General features: G+C 47.6%; 1 protein-coding gene across 1 annotated transcript in view; it reads left to right on the forward strand.

Annotated features, from left to right (window-relative positions):
* Window positions 1-312: 312 nt before the first annotated feature.
* SLC25A1 (solute carrier family 25 member 1) overlaps window positions 313-23,117 on the forward strand; it is a 47,271-nt gene continuing 24,466 nt past the window's right edge. Inside the window, exon 1 of the mRNA XM_066603528.1 lies at window positions 313-591. Within this exon, the coding sequence (XP_066459625.1) occupies window positions 426-591 (166 nt within the window). The 5' untranslated portion in view covers window positions 313-425. The remainder of the gene's footprint in view (window positions 592-23,117) is intronic.

A 23,117-nucleotide genomic window follows, 5' to 3' on the forward strand; every position in this document is an offset into this window, starting at 1 on the left:
TGTGTAACTAGTGGTGGGGCAGTCGGGGACCCGCAGGCTCTATCACTTTCTGCTGATGTTATGCAGCAGACTATGGGGTTCCTATAGACCCCGTACACGTGGACTACACCGCTGTTACACATGTGGACGTGGCCAGCAGCTCCGTCTATAGGCGGCACCCTATAGATTCTGCACTGCAGCCCAGTAATGGGAAAGCCTCAGAGATGGGGGCAGTAGGCGCGCACGGGGGCTTCCCGTTCCTTCCCTCGGGGCGGCGCTGGGTGTTTGCACTGCACTCAGGACGGGGCGCGGCGCGGCGCGGCGCGGCGCAGGGCGGGAGGCAGAACCGGCAGCGCCACCCCCTCCCCGGATCCCGGACACGGCGGCTGCCGGAACCAGTGTAAAGCCCGCTCGGTGCCCCCATCTCCCAGCCCTGCACCGCCGCCATGTGTACCAAGCCAGGCTTCCCGCTGCTGCCCGCCCGTGTGTCCCCTCCGCTCTATGTCCTGCCGGGGTCCCCATTCTCTGCCCAGGGAGGACTAAGAAAGCTGGCAGCCGCTGCACCGGCCGGGGGGACCAAGCTGACGCACCCAGGCAAAGCCATCCTAGCAGGTCAGTAGTCCGGGGTGTGTGCCAGGCGGCTCTGCGGGTGACAGGTGCGACAAGTGCCAACTTTATCCTCTCGCTGGCGGCCACTTTGTTGGGTGGGTGGCAGCTGATCTTGGAGATGCCACTGGGTGGTCAGCTGCTGGGGGACAAGTTGGCAGGCTATGCTGAGCTGGATGGATCTGATGAATGAAGTTGTCGGGCTGCGGGCACTACAAGGGGGCTGCTTCTCCTGGGCACTACAGGGGGGCTGCTTCTCCTGGGCACTGATCTGTAGTGCAGCTCTAGCGAATGTGTAATACTTCCCATGTCACAATGTATTAATTCCATAAGTCCCTAGAACTGAGCAAAGACTGAGAAGTGCCATTCCTGTTCACACTGAGCCGTCAATGGTGTCCAGGTCCTGTGGCTACTGTCTGCAGTGCTTGATGTCAGGCTGCTTGGATGCTCATGTCACATCCTGCTGTCCCCTTCAGATGACTGGTGCTATACGTGACTGGCAGTGCTATAAGTGACTGGTGTATATGCATTATACTGCCATTGATTTCAGTATAGCTGACACTGGCTCCAGGAAGTCCACTCCACTAAGGTAATCGGAGGAACATCAGCATAACATTAATCTTCAAGTTATGCCAAAGATGAGTGGCACAGCACACTCTGGTATATTTCTACCAGTCATGAAAGCTTTAAAGGTAACCTGCTAAACTTTTGGCCTGGTGAAAGTTTAATTCTGCTGGTGTGAAACAAGTTGGATGTCGCCATAGGTGTGAATATTATGACCTCCACTGCTAAATGAAGGTCAAATCAGCAGAATTTTTTTACATCCACCCTTGCAAAGCCGCATCCTGGCTAGAATGCCTAAGGGTCTGTAGAATGCTAAGTGGCCTGGTCAAGAATAATCTGTATTTTCAATTAATTACATTTCATTATGGAAGTTAATCAGATTTTTCCTTCATGAGTCATAAAGTGAATGAACATTCTATGGCTTCCTATGAAGGCCGGTTTCACATTTGCGTCAGAACCTATGGCTGGAAGGTCCAGGCCAAAATACCGGGGGAAAAAGCGCCTTTTCTTCCGTCCAAGAGCTGGGCAGACCTCATTATAGTCAACGGGATCTGTCCTGCACTGTTCGTCCAAAGACAGAACTGTTCTTCTGTGGGGATTCCCCTTACCTGCTCCCCGAACAGAGCAGGAAAGCGGAATCCCTAAGGCCTAGTGCCCACGGCCGTGACGGGCTCCGCAAGCGGAATTCCGCAGCGGAGTCCGTCACGGCGCCTCCCCCAGAGACCCCATACTCATCTCTGGATCAGCTGCCCGACGTCCTGCATCCCGTGTCGGCGCGCATGAGCATACATGACAGTAATATGACGCGGGCATCGGTGGACGGGGAAGCGGTTTCACCCTATCTACCGCTGTGAATGCAATGGAAGCCGTACGCCTGAGGCTAATGGAACATGCTGCGGGTGATTACGGGTGAATTCACAGTGGCATTCCGCACTGTGAGCATTGTGCTATTATGAACCTAATAGCTGCGGGGCAATGCCCCAGATTTCCACCGCGTGACACACGGCGGAAATCCGCCCTGTGGGAATAAGGCCTAATGCAGATGTGAAACCACCCTAATTCAAAAGAGACCTCTATTCAGACTTAAAAATGACATTGTTCTCAAATGCCGTTTATAGGGGTATTCTGGGGTGTTTACTATTGATGACTCGGGAGAAGTCCTTAATAGTTGATTGACTGGGGTCTGCCACTCGGGATCCCTGCTGATCATCCGGTCCGCTGTCATTGCATCAGGCTGAATGTTGTCATCGATGGTCGGTGCTGGAAGCATAATAGACAGCTTCACTCTCATTGAAATCAATGTGCGCAATATCCCAATATTACTCTTATGTCTCTGATTGCAACGAGGAGCCAGAAGTGTAATAAGAAGCCGACGTATTCCGACTGGTATAGTTCCAGGACTATCTTTTCAACCTGACCTAAAAGTGCTCAGCGCTATATTGGCCCGGCTGGGTGATTTTATGCCGCGGGAATACAGCCATGTGAGCTGATGCGTTGGAATCCAATGCACCAGATTGTAGCGTATATTGGCCGACCGTGAAAACGGCGGCCGATATACGCTCGTGTGAAAGAGCCCTAATACAGACAATCAGTCCCATATATGTGATGTAGGAAAGAAACTTTGCATTGCTAATCACACATGAATTTGTAGCTCAGTCTTTGCCTGGGTAGGCCTTACCAATCAAATTTTTCTCTTGAGGTCAGGCGTTTAGGCAAGTGTATGGCAGTCCTCCTAGGCCACACATGTCAAACAAAAGGCAGCGCTTACCAGGCTACACCAGGATTGGAGAGAAAGCTGCTGCCCCACCCTCCGTATAGTCGCCAGCACTCGTAATTGCAAGCATAGCTTTAATTGAAATCAATGGGACCCCAGCCTGCAATTACAAGTGCAGCTCCCATTGGTTTTAGTGAAAGTAGCACTTGCAATTACATGCGCCGACCACTACACAGAGGTCAGAGCAGCAGCTTCCACTCTGATCCTGGTGAGCGCTGCCTATATAACCCCACTAAAGGAATTCTACTCGCCCCGTCTACAGCTCCGGTCCGGCAGCACAGTGCAGAGTCTGTGACCGTTGGCGTCTGACCGCCAAGGTGAGAGGTTAGCAGTCACAGACTCTGCAGTGGCTGCAACTAATGCGTCTGAGCTGCAAGCGGGGTGAATGCAAGGCATGTAGAAATGCTATCCGCAGAGGCCAATAGGCAATGGTTATTGGCCTCTGGCTGGGCAGCATCCCTGGGACTAATATGGGGGACGCTGTTACTACTGGGGCTACTGTCGGGGAGATGGGGGGGGGGGGGGGAGGGTACAGTTACTGCACTTTCTGCTGTTCGGGGTGAGGGGGCTGGGACACTATTACCACCAGGGCCACTGTTGGGAGGTAGGGGGAGGACACGGTTACTACCGGGGCAACTATGGGGGTCACTATTAGGGCTCATTCACACTGCATAGGCGCATTTCAGTCATAAAAATACACTGCATATTCGCACTGCCAAAAATTGCTGAGGTCTGCGTCTTTCAGCCGCTCTGACGCGTTTTTATGCATGCAAATACACTGCATATTTGCCTACACAAAAAAGAACGCAGACAGGCTCATTGAAATGGTGCGCAAATACACAGGTTTCCTGTATATTCACAGCATATTTGCGCCAGCCCATTCACTTCAGTGGCCTATTGCAGTGTGTAATATGCACCCAAATAGGTCATACTGCACTTTTTTTTCTACCTGATTGCACATCACGTGAAAAAACACGCTCATGTGAAAGAACCCAATGGAATCAATGGGTTCTATTCACTGCGTATTACGCTCATGTGAACAAGCCTTTTTGCAGTTTCAATCGGCCCTTTGAAGGCAACCGTAAGGCTCATGTAGTACCTGGTGAAAATGAGTTTGACCCACCCCCCTGTCGTAGACAATAAGGGCCCTTTTTGATGAGCCGAGTTATCATTTGAACAAGCGAATGACGTCCTCGTTAGCGCATTCACTCGTGCAGCCTATTTATACAGGCAGATACATTGTTGGCTCGTTGAAATGAGAAATCATTCAGTCGTTCACATTTGTTGTATAAGCGAATGAGGATGATTGAATGATCGGTATTTAAACGGAACAAGAAGTGATCGAGCCAATGGTGATTTGTATGCCAGCATAAAATGAACGATAATCATTCACTTTTCTTTCATTGTTCAGTCGTTGGTTCGCATTCGGGCGAACAATTATCATTCATTTTGAGCAATTTTTACAATTTTTTTCTGAACGCTAATCGTTACGTCTAAAAGCACCTTAAAGGCTCCTTCACATGAATGTATTGTTAGTGTATTCCGCATGTGGGTTTTACGCATGGAATATACTGTACCAACTGGCTTTAGGTGCCCATGCCGCTCGGACTAGCACGCCAAGATAGCGCATGGTGATCGGCGTCCCGCAGCAAGTATATAATGTCATTGCGAACCTGCTGCATGCCGCACGACTGTCACATATGGGTGGTACGCAGCGAATTACGCTTGTGTGAAGTCACCCATAATGCTAACCGACCCTATCAATGAATAAGTGCTGACTGGTTGTTAGTAGAGTATTTAGATGCTTTGGACTTTCACCTTTGTTCTCCTGGGTAGTTAAGACTGGCAGCAAAACATGTGTTACTTCCAGCAGAGAGAAAGGCAAAGTAGGGCAAAGGGGATTGTACTTATCAGGGGTCTGGGACAAGTGTTCAAGGGCTCATAACTACACAGCTTGTCACAAGGCTGTTGGTGGCGAGCCAACATGTTCTCTCCATACATTGATGGGAAACATACTAAATTTCAGGAGTGCAGCACAAGATGAGATCAATGCCTATTTTCAAAATATCATTGTTGCAGACAGAGGGATAGACAAGATAAGGCTGGGCTCACCAGATCGGATTCCGCATACCCGGCCGGTAACCCTGCTTATGGCACTAACCTGTATTGCATATGGCTGCCTAGGCTCGCAGGCGGTCATGCGCAGTACAGGTTGTTTGCATTTCTTGCTCCGTTGCTTAGCTATGGCACAGTTACCTGCAGCCCTAATGTTAATTCCGTATGGGCTGTGGGTTGGACACCTCCATTGACTTCCATGGAGACTGTCTGCGTGGATTCCGTGAAAAAATGGAGCATGCTTCAATTTTTCTTCTGCTCGCTGAATGCCCCATTCATATACGCGAGTGTGAAGGAAAAATGGAAACTACATGCCTTTCAATGCCCGCGTCTTGCCGTGGAAAGTCGGCGCGGACGGCGATTATGCATTTCGCAATTAAAATACGTTCTTGTGAGACCCCCACCCCTCAAACGGGTTGTTTATGATGTAGACTAAAACTTCTAAACACAGCATCTTATTTTATTAGATTAATCTTCTGCATGGCTTTAGCAGCCGTTTGTGTAAAAGGCACCTTTACATGGTATGACTATAGGGTGCTTAAGCACCCAACAGCCGTGCCAGTGACTATCACTCCCGCGCGTTACACGAGCAATAGTCATTCAAGTGAATGGAGGCGGAGTGGGCCAGAAATCATTATGGATGCCCGCCTCTGTACACAGATAAAAGGAGCGACTCCTGTTTACGCAAGTCGCTCAGCAGTCGTAACTTTTCAGTGAGCTGAAACGGAATGACTAGCGACAACTGAACGACTTCTTGCTGAGTGCACTGTGAGGAGCCGTGTACACGGGCAGACAGTCGTCCAAAATCGCAATTAATTATTCGGGCAACTATTGGCCCCTGTAAAGATGCCTTTACTGATAGAAGACACTGGTTACATTCTACAAGGTTTATTAAGCTCCTGATCTTGTAGGCTTCAGGATTATTGATGCCGTCGAGGTTATCTGAGTGTTACACCGCTTTGTAAAAATAGATCCAAATTTGTTAAAACCATAAAAGCAGTTTTACTTGCCTTTCTTTGGTTTTGATCCAGTGCTGCAGCTCCACGTTCTTCCAGGTCTTGGTTTTGGAGGGGCTACCACCTGACCGCTGCACCCATTCAGAGGCTGCAGCCGTAAGAGGTTGTTCCCCTGGCATCACCGCTCAGATACTGGGAGCCAAAATGCTAGGAGAATGCCACCTGAACACTGCGGCCTGTAATTCGCTGCAGCAGTCTGGTGGTAGCCAGTCCAAGACTGGGAGGATCGCAAGGCTACAGTGTTGGATCACCGGGGAGAGTTTTTTTTGTTTTTTTTTTAACCGGTTTGGATCCATTAAAAAAACAACAAAAAAACCCCACTAACACCCAGCCCTCTTTAATGTGTGTTTCTACTGTTCATCTAAATACTGGTTCCAAAGACACTATGCAGGCTGAGCCTGTGCAATGGAATCAAAGTCCCTACAGCTGTACTAGGGAGCGCCCTGTGTGCCAGCATATGGTACCTTCGTCATGTTGTGTGTTTTTTTTTTTTTTTGTTTTTTTTTTTTTTTTTAAATCATGGATATAAATGCAGTGCTTCTGGGGGAGTATATATACGTATTATCGTATTATGGCATCTACTGGAAAATGACATGATCCTGGGTTTTTTTGGTTTGTTTTGTTTTTCTCTGTAGGACATGTCTATGAAACTAGAGGCATATGGAGTTACAATATGGGCCTATATATTTCTATGGGTGCCATGTTACACTCTCTACAACCTAGTGCTTGTATTGAAACCATAAAACAGCCATCTTAATAAGGTCCTGCTACAAAGCTTGTAACAGAGTCTATATAATTGTCCAAATTTCTTGAGTAACACACACGTTCTGCTCTACTTAATGTACTAGATCTTATTTTCTGTGGCAGCAAATGTCAGAGCCAATCCTATAGCCATTAATATGTCTTAAGGCCCATTTACACGGAGCAATGATTGCTCAAAGATCACTTAAACAGCTTGAGTGACAGCTTTGAGCGATCATTTTGCATAGACTATTACGTAGCTACTCAGCTACTAAATAACTATTTAGTGTGCAAATGAAGCCTTTAGCTGAAAGCAGTTAATAGCCCGGTGACTCTTATCTGCTTTCAGTCTTTGTTCTCCAACAGAAAACAGTGCCATCATCACTACCCGTGGTGAACACCTGATGAGGCTGAACGACGATTTTTAGGTTGGCTTAGACGCAACGATGATCGCTCAAACAATCACTTTTTAGCTTTCTTTTTTTTTTTTTAAGTGATCATCGCTCCGTGTAAATGGGCCTTTAGTATCAGAACCTGTATTAAAAGTACGCTGTGCAAATTAGGGCTAAATGTACTAGATTGACTCGTAAAACTTCACTTTTATTCCTTCTAGGGGGTCTGTCCATAATTCACCAATCCTTCTGTATTATACTCTTATAACGCCCCAATAGGTGGAGTTCCATAGTAACCATGCCGTTGTCAGACATAGTATCACCAGATCCAGATCTATATCCATCCTTCTAAGCGACTCGCCACAGTATGGGGTAAGCTCAGTGTCCCCCGTGATCGTAGTTGATAACAGCGGGCACAGGCGATCTTCTCCTGGTGGTATTTGTGGTAGGCCCTCTTGTGCATTTGGAACAAAAGAAGTGTTTAACCTTGTTTCTGTTACATGATTATAGGGACAAGTGATCCCTCTGACTGAACAAACACATAACGGCAGACGGTACATCATTTGTGATCCAGAACTATAAAAGCAGTGTAGGGGTCATGTGAAATATACATACAATACTGATATGTGAATTTGATGTTTGTTTGTTTTGGAGCCTTTTGATTTTATCTATATTTAATAAAGGTAAAGTTTTAGGAGTCACTAGGAGTGAAAGTTAGATTCGAATTACGTGGATTTTTCTGCCCCAGTGATGTATTCTTTAACTCTACTAGAGCGATTCATGTCATGTAACAGCTATGGTGGGGAAAATCTAGTTACTTGGCCCTTCCCTGTAGATGCGTTTTTTCTGAATCAAGCAAGCAGAAAGGTTAAGATGTGCTTCAGCACATCCCTACGGCCTTTCTACTCGCCGCATTCAGGGGATACGCTGCCTGTAGAAAAGCTCACAAGAATTTGAGTTTCTTGTCCCACCTTTTATTACTAGAATTGCTCTTGTTCCTTCAAGTAATTTTGCTTAAACGGCACCTCGAGTCTGCTTATATAATATTACATCTATGGTAGCTCTACAGCTCTGTAAAGTATGTGTCTTTTTTGTAAAATAATTTTGATTCTTGTATCAAAGTCTACAAAATATAAACAGTGAATATAAAAGTATAAATAATAAATAGAAGTGTGTTATAAAATACTGAAGTTATGTTTAGCCATAAATAATACTATCAAGCCCGAGCTTATATGACCGTACGCATGCAGTGACATGCGTAATTGCTGCATGCTGCCAATCCCCATACACTACCTTGGTGTAATACACGCCAAGATAGAACATAGTACTTCTATCAGAAGTACCTTTCTTTCACCACCATAGCATTGGCAGCCTTCCTGTTCGCTCACATTCTCGTAGGGTTGGGTAACATGTAAAGGGCCTGTTTATTGCTTTTGTAGCAAACACGCTCTTGTGTTACACAGTGCACTCCAAAGTACAGCCTGTGGCTTTCATTTTACCTTCGCTCTATGCTGACCTTAAGAAAATGCACTGTAGAGTCTCAGACCTAATCAGAGCGCCGCTATGTGCAGACCCTACCCCCACCATATGGTTTTATGCTCTTTCATGCTTACTGTGCTTTTGTGTTTATTCATATTATTATTTCATTATGTCCGTTTTGTAGTTACAGTACAGCACATTGGGAATCCTCTCTTCTTGTACCCTCTCATGACTCCAGGCAAAAAAAATGTTGTAAAGCTCTATATACTTCCAAAGCGTCCTTTATCTGAATGGACTAGTTTGAGAGATCCTCTACTGTCTCCTTCTAGGTCAGTTGGAGCTTGTGTTGGCCATGGCATAACAGTGCAGCCATTACCCTCCCCAGCAATTTGTGTAGAGAATTTCCCAATTATTCTAAGTAGATCATTCAGAAAATTGTTTTAATGAGTGAATCTGAACGCTGATCATGCAGTTTAAACGTGAGCCAACGATGAGAATTGTGCGCTTCTCGTTGGTTGTTCAGTTTCAGCCAGCTTAAGTACCAGCCCCGACTCGGGCATTTATAGTGCAGTTTAAGTGCTGATCTTTCAGGTTTTCACATCTTTCAGTGTTTCACTGAACGATTATGAACGAGAACAAATCGTGCGGTCTTAATAGGCTGCCCAAGCACAGACGAGCTGGTGATGATGGCACCAGTTCGTTTACTCAGTCAAACGAGAACTGTGAATTTTTTCGCCCGTGTAAGAGAGGCTTTAGGGACTTTTCACATATGCAGATTATTTCTGTAATGCACAACTAAAGATGCAAAAAAATGGGAACCAAAATCCTCATGCAGGTTATGGCTGGGTTCTCACTGGGCGTATTCCCGGCGGAAATCTTGCAGTTTGGGCGCAGCGAAAAACTGTGAGATTTCCGCCGGGGAAAGCACTTAGCCGTGGGTTTTGGAGCAGCTTGGCCTCAAGCTTTTCCGTCGCGGCCAGCGCTCCCGTAGAGGAGAGCGTGGCCGCAACGGAAAAGCAAAAAAAAATGGACATGCTGCGGCCGGCGAATACACGCCGCAGCGCCGGCTTTGCCGCGACTGATTCGCCGTCCTGTGTGGACGTGATTTCTGAGAAATCTCGTCCATATGGCTGCCTAACCCCGGGATTAGCGGCCGCAGGCAGACATGCCATAGCACAATTCCAGACAGAATTTCCTTGGCAAATCCGCCCTGTGTGAACCCAGTCTATGAGGTGGAAATCTTTAGCAGCAGTTTAATGCTGCGTCTTTAGGCTGGCATTGCAAAATAACCATTTCAAGACCATAACTGATTAGAATTACGTGACAAATGTCTTTTGGTCCTTAAAGGGTTAAATGTGTAGGTATTTAATTCCCTGTCATGATTACTGCTTTGTTTTGAACTGAAAAATGCATAATTCGCTTTGCTGATTCATATGTGAATCTGCATTGTATAGTAGGGAACTGAAGAACAGACACCATCATTTTCTGCCATTATCCTGCAGCTTTTATGCATAAGCATCATCATGTTTGCTGATCTTTATACAAGAAAGCGAAAAATTCCAGTTAGTAACAAGAGTAATTATGCTATTGCTGTATATGCAAATTTTTTTTCTTACTCTTTCCACGTTCCTCCCGATGATCAGTGTCAAACCCAGCCCTCGGTTGGATTTTGGTACAGAGACTTTGTTTTCTTGACTGATGCACAATGGCTCCTCCATAAGTGCTAGGCAAGAAAAAAAATTCAGTCTCCAGAGACTTTTGGAACTCAATGGCACAGTGCCTGCATTACCACAGAAGGCCACTGCAGTGTGTATGGAGCTGTAAGCTTCTGGCTCAGGCCACACTATCAGCAGGCCATAGAAGAGCTGATAGCTGGGGGTTCTGAGCGGTGGGCCCCCACCAGTCAGCTATTTAGGACGTGTCCTGAGGATAGCTCATTGCTAGTTCAATCCCAATAAAAAAAACCCTTTTAAGAAACACACGAACAACAAATTATGAAAGAGAAAGGGGGGAAGATAGGTTCAAAAGTCATTTTATCACTATATTTGATAATGCCAGAAAAAGCTAAACAATCATTGGGACTTTTTTTGAAGTTTTAATGACTGGCAGAGCGAACCATGGGACCTTCATTCTCAGGATCGTAGGGATCTCAGCAGTGAGACCCCTGTGTTGTACTGTTTGTTTTGGTATCTTTAATAAATAACTCCTCTTCCGTCCTGCACTTTGCTGTACGATTTATCCCTGGTTCACCTGTGGATGCAGGTGAGCAGCAACTTCATGCGATACCTTTCGATAAACAAAGCTTGAATCTACGGTATAGTCACCCCAGGAGCTGCTTACAGCAGTAACAATTGATGGCTTCAGCAGGCTGAGATGGTTTATTGGAACAAAATAAGATTTAGGGTGCATTCATATGGCAGAGAGTAACGGCCGACATTCTTGGGAGCGACGCACAGACACTCTGGTATTTAGAGCAGGAGGCCGGTTGTCAGTAGTCAGCCAAATCACCGACTTAAAAAGATGTATGTGCAGGTTGAAACCCCAATAGTGAGGTCCATAAAAACTGCCTAAGAGTAATGGTCCTTTTACAAAGGCAGATAATCTGTCCGTGCTAATGACAATTGACCAACAATGAGCAAGTCGGTCAGCACTTCACCTCTGTGTACACCGGCAGATTATCTGCTCTTTGGGGACGACCAATCATTAACACGATCGGTTGTCCCTATACGGCTGTCATTGATTGACTGAATGTCTCCCTGTTTACATGGGGAGATGTGCAGCCAGACAGCGAGTAGTTTTATGGTCGCATAAGTCCATGAGCCGAAGAACAAGCGCTTGCTTGTTTGTCAACTGATCGTTGATCCCGTTACACGATACAAATATTGCACAAACAAGTATTTGGGAAAACCCTCAGGTCTGATCAGTCCGTATAGAAGGACTATTAGGGAAAAACACAACTATGTATGCAATGGAGATAGATGTAGCTCTGTGCTTGCTGGGGGATAACAAGGCCTGTATCAGTTCCTTGCAGCAGCGCAGCGATGAAAGTCTTCGTCTTGCAATACCGGATTTGCAGATTTTTAGCATTCCTGTCTAGCTGATCCAGGCATATTTCTTTTTAGCAGTATTGCAATAACCGGATTTGTTCAGGAACGAGCAACCAAAAAATAGTGGGTACTACACCATAAGAAAACCTGGTAATGAGGTGCACAACGTGTATGACTTGTAAAGAAAAGGACGCAACTGAAAAGTACCTCAAGCAAGTAACAGCAGCACTCTTGAAAATCTAGGTTAATATCGTGCACCGTTTTTGAAAATTTTTTCTTTTGTAAATTAATACCAAAAGAGACCAAACGGTTTAAAACACAAAAAAGATAGATGACTATTGTAGCCAGGAAAGACCACGCAGAAGAATACATCATTGTGGTGGCTGCACAAATAATCCAAAGCATCTATGTAACAGGATAGTAAATAGCCACTCATGTACATAAATACTTGCTCAGAGTGCAGGATTCCGTTCAGAGAGACAGATCCCAGAACGATTGCTAGGAAGGTGCCACCAGAATAAGAAGTGAAGCAAGGGTCTCCCTCAAGAAAAGAATGTGGTAAAACCCTACCTACGCGTACCGCCAGCGGAATCCGTCCCTGGCATCCGCACGTACGTGCTCTGTTGGCTTCTTTTCTATACTGCGGATGGATCCAACGGCTCGCTGTTGTACTTGCACAGTAGTACAGATTTAAAAAAATAAAATAAAAAATAATTCCTGTGTCATTGCCAGGCAATGACATGGAATCCGCAAATGTTCATTGCAGACGGGTTGCGGGTCAGACGGCTTCCATTGACTTTAATTGAAGCTGTCCGTGAGGACCCTGCATAAAAGTGGATTTTTCCTCCGCGAGCGGAAATCGCAATTCTTTTCTGCTTATGTAGAGGAAGCAGCGGATCTCCATAGGAAGTAACAGGTGGTATTTGCAGTGGATTGGTGGTGCGGATGCCAACTGCGGATTCCGCAGTAAATATCCGCCCATGAACAGGAAGCCTTAAACTCAACCAATGGACATAGAGCAGAGAAATCGCATGGAGTCCAATGTTAGGACGCAGTTAGAGGACATCAGCAGAGAAGGCACGTTGCTTAAAAGTGATGAAGAGGGAGGTCCAAAAATGGAATAGTGGCCCACAATAGATACAGGAAGGGTATGCACAGGTATCACTGTCTCATGGTCTTGTGACCGATAATAATAATAATAAACTTTATTTGTATAGCGCCAACATATTCCGCAGCGCTTACATAGACGGGGGATACAGAAAGACAAAAGTACAAACATTACAGAACCACGGTTACATAGTAATCAATTGATGGAAACAATAGGGGTGCGGGTCCTGCTCCAACGAGCTTACATACTACAAGTAATGGGGTGATACAGAAGGTAAAGGGGCTGGAGATGTGTACTGTATGGCAAGGTGGAGAGTGAGGGGTGATATACACATAGACAATGGTCAGACATTTAGCCGTGTGACGGCAGAAACGGTGTGACTGCACGAGCGGTTTATGATGGCTAGCAGGGATTGCAGTCAGTAGGTCAGGGAGCATGTTATCAGGCGGAGTACAGAGGGGTTTGTTTAGGGAATTCGGTATGCCTCCCTGAAGAGGTGCGTTTTTAGAGCACGCCTGAAGTTCTGCGAGTCCTGGATTGCTCGGGTAGCCTTTGGTAGTGCGTTCCAGAGGACCGGTGCTGCTCTGGAGAAGTCTTGGAGGCGGGAATGAGAAGTTCGAATTAAAGGGGCGCTCAGTCTGGTTTCGTTAGCAGAGCGGAGAGCCGAGGCTGGCTGATGGATTGAGATTAGGGAGGCGATATAGGGGGGCGCTGCACTGTGGAGGGCTTTGTGGATGAAGGTGGCGAGTTTAAATTGAATTCTGTATTTAACGGGCAGCCAGTGCAGTGACCGGCACAGGGCAGAGGCGTCCGAGTAGCGGCTGGACAGGAAGATGAGCCTGGCTGCCGCATTCAGGATGGATTGGAGAGGGTAGAGTCTGGTGCAGGGGAGGCCGATCAGCAACAAGTTGCAATAATCGAGCCGGGAGTGGATGAGGGCAACAGTAAGCGTTTTTAGCGTGTCCACAGTGAGAAAAGAGCGGATTCTTGCGATGTTCTTGAGGTGCAGCTGACATGTTCGGGCCAGAGATTGGATGTAGGGGGTAAAAGAGAGATCAGAATCAAATGACTCCAAGGCAGTGGGCATGCTGTCTGGGAGTTATGGTGGCGCCACACACTGAGATGGAGATGTCAGGAGGAGGTCTGTTAGTGGAGGGTGGAAATACCAGTAAGTCAGTTTTAGAGAGGTTTAGTTTTAGGTAGAGAGAGGACATGGTGTTAGAGACAGCCTGATGGTTTGTCCAATAGGGGCTGTGTAGATAGAGAAAAGGAGGGGGCTGAGGACCGAGCCCTGGGGGACCCCAACAGCAAGGGGAAGAGGAGGGGAGGTAGAGCCAGCAAAGGAGACACTGAAAGAGCGGTCAGATAGGTAGGAAGAGAACCAGGAGAGAGCAGTGTACTTTAGGCCAATGGAGCGTAGCAAACTGAGGAGGAGTTTGTGGTCAACAGTGTCAAATGCTGCATAAAACAAGGAGGTAGGCACAAGCAGAGAGGGATCCCCGATGCTGCGAGTAGGACGATGACCAGTGCAAAATCTGAAACATAGATAGTATGATGATAATGCTAAAAAATTACCAAAAAAAGCGTTTGACCTATGTATCCCCGCCTAAGCAAATTGCATATGGTCGTATATGCGTTCGGCTTCTGCACAAATTCACAGCGTATCATCCTCATGGAAGAATGAACGCAAGTAAGGAATGACATCAGAAAGTTTCCCAGCCCCCTGGAAACTCCTTTCTATCACTCAGGCAACATTTTCTTGTGCTTTTGTCATGGTGAGAGCTGCTAGCTTTGCTCTGGGAGCCTTCAGAATGTGATACTGATCTCTTGGCTTCGCTGGTATACTACTTTTTTTTTTTTTTTTTTTGAACAAGCAGAGGTTGCAGACAGGCTGGATGGGGTGTTGTTCCCCAGACTGTCCTGCATTGTCTGCCCACAAACTCTTCTTGCTTTATACCATTTGTATTTAGTCGCCTAGCAATGTGCGTACGAACTTGCGTCTAGATGCAATGTAAATTACGTATGCACTGTATTTTGAACGCATCCACAGAGATCAATAGGGTTCATGTGTGCGGATTCCACGGTAAAATAGAGCATGCTGCGTTCTTTCTTCTACTTGCGTAACACACAATTCCTATGCGCAAGTGTGAGCGAAGCAGCATAACTTAATGCATTTGCCTGCGTACTGCTGCGTATCATACGCTCGAACAGCAATCCTCAGCATCCATAATTCAAATACAGCTGTGTAAGCCCGCCCTACGGCAGAGTTCCTACATTACAGTAACTCATGCATTCAAGCGCTGCCACTATGTCGGTCATCTCATATCACTTGCAGGACTATTTGTTCTTCATGACATTGGCTGTATGTTTTTGGAGTTGCTGTTTTGCTGCAGAATAAATCTGGAGCCAATCGGACGCCTCCCTGATGGTGGTGCATGATGAGTATTTGCCTGTATTTCATTGAGGACACCATTAGGCCACTCTCGCAACGGCGTTTGTATACGTATGTCCATCCAGTTTAGCCTATTAACCCACCCCCACCCAAATGATCCAGAGGAAGGCAAAAAAAAAAACAAGGTAGAAGCTAATTGTCCTCATTTAGGGAAAAAAAATTCCTTCTTGACTCCATTCTCGTACCTGCGTTATCGCATAGCGACGGCATGGGAGATACGAATATCTTTTTCTTTTTTTAAAATCTGTACTATGCATGACCACCTGCGAGCCTTTGCGTTCATTTGCAGTGCAGATTTTGCAGGTACGCAGGGTTGCTGGCCGGGGTCACAGCCGGATTGTGGTGCGGCATTTCGCATGTGGATGCTCGATGTCAGACATACGAGTAAAGATTTTAAATTGTTTGAAACTTCTGCTTTTCCCACGGAATCAGCGACCTTTCTGCTATTGCATTCAGTGGAAGCCGTCCACATGGAATCCACGAAAAAATGTAGCATGCTGCGTTTTCGAAAATTTTTTCCTCCACTTGTGGAAACCGGAATTGGGTTCTGCAAATATGCAGGAAGAACCCATTTCCCATAGCATGCTATAGGCACTATTTGCTGCAGATCCACGGTGCGCACACCCGCCATGGATTCCGCAACAAATATCCGGCTGCGATGCAGGAGCCCTAAAGGCCCATTTACACGTAGCGATGATCGCTAAAAAGCGATCATTTAAGTGATCATCGTTGCGTGTAAACGCGCGCCCATCGTGCACTGCTGATCGTTAAATTCAGGCTAACCTAAAAATCGTCCTTCAGCCTTATCAGCAGTTCTCTATGGGGAGTGCTGATAGCATCGTTTCCTGTCGGAGAACAAAGGATCTGAAAGCAGATAAGAGACCTCTGGCTATTAATTGCTTTCAGCGAAGGCTTCATTTGCACGCTTAATTGCAAACTGTCATCTGAGTGATCATTGCTCCATGTAAAAGGGCCATTACTCTTTTACAGTGCGTTTGGGAATATGTTATGTGTTGTGACAGTGCAGTAGCAAGAGTGGCCTGTGGAGGGCCTCTGAGCACAGTCATTGTGTTTTGATTTAATTAACCTGCACCTGCAAGGGTGCGGCTACACACTTTAAATTTCCCCTCCCTCACAAACTCGGGGTCCTTGAAGCCTGTGGAGCTTAGGTCCATTGAGGCCTGTGGGGCCTGAGGTCTATGTAGACCTGGTGCTGGTCTGTGAGGGACCTGAAAGCACAGAGCGGACAGTGGGTAGTTGGCCCCTCGCTCATCGCCTGTCGGGGCGAAGTCACCTTCCTGGAAGGTCCGCTGGAAGAAGCAGTGTGCGTTGCTGTGAGCGCTGTGGTGGACAACAGTGTGCAGTTGCCTGTTGCATATGATATGCTGGACTGTTTGTAAACTGAATACCTATGCTGAAATAAATGCAGGAGGAACCAGCATTGGGACATTACCCTGTGTTTTCTGGACATTATTGCGGTGCTGCCACCCCATGACAGGGGAAAATAAGCAGGAAATCCCGGGCAAGTAACCCCAACTTGCCACAGTGTATATATAATAAATGTTATATTTGTATTGAAGAGATGACTTTAAATGCATAAAGCAAAAATCTGTCAACAAATTATGGACCCTGATGCTGTTTAGTTTTCCTCCGAGGCGTTCTGAAAGCGATAAGCCGGTGTCTCTGAACTGTACAGACATTGCAGGTCTGGATAAAGTCACTTGTTGACTGACTGCATCTGCAGACAATTGTACCCAGTGCTCTCCGGGGTATGTGATCCAGCGAGGGAGTTGTCTGCAGTCGCCAATCAGTAAGCCGCCTCCTGGGGTCTGCTGACTCATGCCTCTCCACAAGAGAGGGATCACAAGCGTAGACGCACACAAATAGTACACAACAGTCTAATGACGCTGCAGCGCAGTCTATCTATTTCTAATGTTTACTCCTCATTGTCTATGATTCTACTATACAAATGGGGGGGGGGGGGGGGTAGTGACAGGGCAAAGTCTGTAGAACCTGAGAGGGAGCCCTCTGATGGTGGTCTGGTCCTTATTTTGGGTTGTCTACTGCATGCACTCTAGTGCCTATGACTTGTATTCAATACCTATTCAGAAGTCATGTGCTATGAGAGGTAGTATAAGTCATTTAACTTTAACCTTACAATTTGGGTATTTTTATAGATAGTTTGTAGCAGTTTAAGGGCGAGCACCCACTGGCGTTTTTTTACCTGCGTTTTGCGTTTTTCCTGCACAGGCATAGAGATAACGTGTTCCTGTCCACTGGCGTTTTTTTTGCGTTGCGTTTGCGTTTTTAACATAGGAACTGTCAGTTGCATATGTGTCCTTATTTTTCTCCATGGAAATTAATGGAAACGCCGCGAAAAACGCGCGGAAAAATCGCGGGAAACGCGGCGAAAACGCAGTGGGTGCTCGCCCTAAGGCTGGATTCACATGAACGTATATCGGCTCTGTTTTCACTCTGAGCCAATATACGTCGTCCTGATCTGCAGGGGGGGGGGGGGGGGTGGATGGAAGAGCCAGGAGCAGGAACTGAGCTCCCGCCCCCTCTTTGCCTCCTCTCTGCCCCTCTGCACTATTTGCAATGAAAGGAGGCGGGGCTAAGTTTCAAGAATTAGCCCCGCCCCATCCCACCCCTCCCCATTGCAAATAGGGCAGAGAGGGGGTGGGAATTTGTTCCTGCTCCTGGCTCTTCCATTCCACCCCCCCCCCCCCCGCAGATGAGGACGACTTATATCGGCTCAGCGTGAAAACCGAGCCGATATACGTTCGTGTGAATCCAGCCTAAACATGCAATCACTGAAAAGATTAGTTTGCTTGCTGGACATAAAACTACAGTAGTAGTAGCAAAGGTTAAATTACTTTTTACTAGACCATCTTTCCATCTGCGTTGGAGACTTTGCTGTCTTCAGCATCTCAGATGGAATAGTGCATCGTTGTATACTATTTTGTTAGGGAAAAGGCCAGACAGCATGCTGTAATCTCAACCGGCCCCCTAGTCAATTGCGTCTGTCCGGCGCTGTTCATATGCGGCATGTGCCAGAACAGGTGAAGCCGCTGTTTTCGTTATTTAGCTCGTATAACAGAGCTAAACTCCAGAAATAAACATAGTGTGTGTAGGCTTTATATTGATCGGGTTTTCATCAACAAAAATAATTTAATCCAAATAAATGATTGGTTGCCGTTAGTAACACTGGTGTGAAAGTGGGATCGGGAGCTCCAAGTCTGATGAAGATGAAGACAATTAGGGTAATAAAAGCTGCAATGAACTTAAAGGGGTTGTCTCGTGAAATCAAGTGGGCCTATACACTTCTGTATGGCCATATTAATGCACTTTGTAATATACATCGTGCATTAATTATGAGCCATACAGAAGTTATTCACTTACCTGCTCCGTTGCTAGCGTCCCCGTCGCCATGGATCCGTCTAAATTCGCTGTCTTCTGGCATTTTTAGACGCGCTTGCGCAGTCCGGTCTTCTCCCTGGTGAATGGGGCCGCTCGTGCCGGAGAGCTGGTCCTCGTAGCTCCGCCCCGTCACGTGTGCCGATTCCAGCCAATCAGGAGGCTGGAATCGGCAATGGACCACACAGAGCCCACGGTGCACCATGGGAGAAGACCCGCGGTGCATCGTGGGTGAAGATCCCGGCGGCCATCTTGGTAAAGGAAGAAAGAAGTCGCCGCAGCGCGGGGATTCGGGTAAGTAATAAACTATTTTTTTCCCCCAGTCGTCTCCACGACAGCACCAATTGAGATTGCCTCCTCCTGATAGGACAGGAACATACTGAGAGGTAAAAGCTCCCCCCCTTCCCCACTTTCCTCAGTGTCTTCCTGTCCTGCCAGGAGGCAGGATCTCTGAGAGGAGCTGGTGGAGAAGCCAGCCGGAAGCCTACTCACGGGCAGATCGGAGGGCAGTGGGTCAGCCTGTCCTCCCTTCCCAGCCAGACGACTCCCGGGACGCCACATGGGGTGGTAACCCCCGGGCCAGGTTCCTCCCGCGGCGGCCCATGGGGGGTACAAAGCGGGAGCCTCAGTCCCCCTCGTCCTCCCTGCTCGTCATCGCATCTGCATCAGGAGCGGAGGGGGCGGGGCTTAGCGCAGGAGTGCGAAAATTTAAAAAAAATAGGAACCTGAGAGAAGCCAGAACAAACCAGCACTACAGGTCGCAGGGTGTCTGCAGCACCGGTATAGTAATGAGTGCTCCAGCCCCAGAGACAGCTGAAACCTCAGCCTCAGCGGCCGTAAGTAGCCAGTGCGGCAAAAAATACAAAATGCAAAATCCAATGTATTGTATATGGAAAAATTGCATATTTACCCGCAAAAAATACAATGCAAACATCCAGTGTATTGTGTATGGAAAAATTGCATATTTACACGCAAAAATGCTTTATTTGTCAGGGGGTTAAAAAAAAGACATCCCCCCCCCCAGAACAAAACTCAGAAAATGCGTGGAATGCGGGATAAAACTGCCAGCTACGTACCAGGGGCCTCTATGCAAGGCATACGTAGCTAGGCTAGTTAAAGAGGAATCAGGAGGACGTTAGGAAGCTGGTGAAAGAAGAGGTAGATCAGCCCTAACGTCACACCTGGCGCCACCAGCGAAACGCCATAAAAGGGCGTATGCTCCTGACGTGCCTTCCGACTCCGTATCGGGTCGGAGCAAGAGGAACAGGCGGCGAGGAGTCCTCAGATTAGGAGGACTACAAAAAATACTTATTCCATCAGGACGATTTGAGGGAATTAAGTCAGTCAGGGCGCAAGCATACCTTCCCTGTCCACAAGAATATCACCAAAATAATCCAGAAAGAGTGGAGGAAATCAGACGCAAGCTCCTTCTCCACTAGAGGGGTAAAAAGAAGGTACCCATTCGAGGAGGAAGTTTGCGCAAGCTGGGAGGAGGTACCTAAGGTAGACGTCCCAGTGGCCAAAGTAGCCAGGAAAACGACCCTGCCCTTTGAGGACGCCGCACAGTTAAAAGATCCCATGGATCGCAAAGCTGAGGGCCTTCTTAAGAAATCAGGGGAGGCAGCGGCAAACATACTTAGGCCAGGGATCGCAGCCACTTGTGTGGCGCGAACCCTGGGGGTATGGCTAGAACAGCTACAGCTACACCTAACCAAAGGGATGCCGAGGGAACAGATCCTAAATTCCCTTCCGATCTGGCGTATGGCAACAAATTTCCTAAGCGGACACCGCTGCCGAAACTGTCAAACTCTCAGCGACAGCTACAGCCCGGTCTAACTCAGCCAGAAGAGAGTTATGGCTGTAATCGTGGTCAGGCGACCTAGCCTCAAAAAATAAGCTATGCGCCCTCCCGTTCTACGGCCAGTTTTGTTCGGACCGGACCTTGACAAGATTCTAGAGAAGGCGGCCGACAAAAAGAAGGGATTCCCGGAAGAAAAGCCACAGAGAGGGAAGACCTTCTTCCGGGCCCCAAGGCAACAGCCAGAGGCCTACCGAGGCAAGGGCAAGACAGGCCGCTGGAGTTAACCCAAGGGGGGCAGAGGAAGGAACATCCTCTTTAACCCCCACCAGGGGGAGCCAAAGCAGAGACCCTGACGCCATCCCCGTAGGGGCAAGGCTGGGGGGCTTTGTGGATCAAGGGGCCGCGATTTCTGAAGGCCCATGAATCCCAAAGATCTTACAGCAGGGATACCGGATAGAACTAGTGTCCCTCCCCAGAAGAAAATTCATTATCACGGGAGGCTCCAAACAACAGTTACACCTACTAGGGCAAAGCGTTGGGGACCTGCAACAACTAAATGCAATATCCCCCGTACCGCAAAACGAGGAAACCCAGGGCCATTATTCCAGGCTCTTCCTAGTAAGGAAACCCTGCGGGAAACAGCGGATGATGGTGAACCTGAAACCTCTGAACACCCGCATCAGATACAGAAAATTCAAGATGGAGTCCATCTCCTCAATGATAAAGTTGATTCCCAAAGGAGCCTACATGGCATCCACCGATTTAAAGGATGCTTATTTCCACGTACCGATCCACGAGGGGTCCCGGAAATACCTAAGGTTCGCAGTGGATATGGGCAAAGGAATAGAGCACCACCATTTCAGATGCCTGCCCTTCGGGATCTCCTCAGCACCCAGAATCTTCACCAAAATTATGGCAGAGGTAGCCGCCTACCTGAGGAAGAGTCGGTCCTAATAATACCCTACCTGGACGATATTTTAATAATAGCAGAGTCCAGAGAACTCCTAACGGAACACCTGAGGATAGTGCTAGAACTTCTCCAATCCTTAGGATGGATCATAAACTGGGAAAAATCCAGCCTAGATCCCGACAAACAGAAAACGTTTCTGGGTATAACGCTCGACTCAGAATCGCAATGCTCCTGCCTACCCGAGGAGAAAATACAAAAAATCCGACGGCTAGTCAAAACCTTTTTACGGAGACGATTATGCACAGTTTGGTAAGAAATGTCTCTCCTGGGAAGCTTGATGTCGTGCATTCCAGGAGTGGCATGGGCCCAGGCTCACACCAGAGCCCTGCAAAGCCTCAGTCCTATCCACGTGGGACAAAAGGCAGTCCTCCCTAGGGACAAGAATGTACATCCCAAGCATGGTGAAAACATCCCCGCGTTGGTGGACATCCCCAGAGAATCTGTGGAGAGGGGTTCATTGGCTACAAAACCCAGCCACTCACATCACAACGGATGCAAGCGCCTGGGGATGGGGAGCGCATGTGGGGAACCAGTTCTTTCAGGGCCCATGGCCTCAAAGGACAAAAGAACAGTCCTCAAATTACAGGGAACTACAGGCCGTATGGCAGGTCCTACAGCAGTTAGGGAACTCGCTACGGGACCAGCATATAAAGATATTGTCAGACAATATCACCACGGTCGCCCATATACGACACCAAGGAGGCACAAGATCTCCCGCTCTGCAAAATATCGCACAGAAAATTTTCCACTGGGCAGAGGGCCGGATCCTCTCGATCACGGCAACCCATTTGAAGGGGACGCTAAACTAAAAAGCGGGCTTTCTCAGCAGGAGGCAAATAGACCCAGGAGAATGGTCTCTCTCCCTGAAAGCATTCAGAATCCTGATCAACCAGTGGGGGACCCCACAATTGCACCTGTTCGCAACCAGGGAAAATGCCAAAGTAAGCAATTTCTTCTCCCTCCGGCCAGGAGATCGTCCGACAGCAGTAGACGCCCTAGGCCAAGACTGGGGAGAGGGGCTGGTGTACGCCTTTCCTCCTATACCATTGATCCCCAGAGTCTTACAACATTTCAGAACCCAGGTATGCACACTAATCCTGGTGACCCCCTTCTGGCCCAAAAGAAGCTGGTTCGGTCTCGTAGCAACATTGAGCGTCCAGGACCCAGTCATCTTCCCTACCTGGACAGATCTTCTATCGCAGTGGCCACTGAGCCATCCAAGCCTAGACAAGCTCCACTTAACAGCATGGCTCTTGAGGAATCCTCACTAAAAGAGAAGGGATTCTCAGAGAGAGTAGTAGAAACGTTAATGTCCAGCAGAAAAAAGACTACCCACCTTATCTACCAGAAAGTTTGGAGAAAGGTTTTCCTCATGGAGACAGGGAAGGGATCGCGGGGATTCTATCCCGGACATCCCTCTAATCGTAGAGTTCCTGCAGGAGGGCCTAGAGATGGGCCTCTCTCAAAGCACCCTGAAGGTCCAGGTCGCAGCCCTTAGCGCCATATGTGACACAAAGTTTGCAGACAACAGATGGTTCAACAGGTTCCTAGCAGCAGCAACTAGATTACGGCCTAGACCCATAAATCTTTTTCCAGACTAGAACCTTAATTGGGCCCTAAGGGCCATGATAGCGGTACCATTCGAGCCGATCGAAG

Source organism: Eleutherodactylus coqui, chromosome 5 (genome assembly GCF_035609145.1).
Source record: "Eleutherodactylus coqui strain aEleCoq1 chromosome 5, aEleCoq1.hap1, whole genome shotgun sequence".
NCBI classification, from domain to species: domain Eukaryota; kingdom Metazoa; phylum Chordata; class Amphibia; order Anura; family Eleutherodactylidae; genus Eleutherodactylus; species Eleutherodactylus coqui.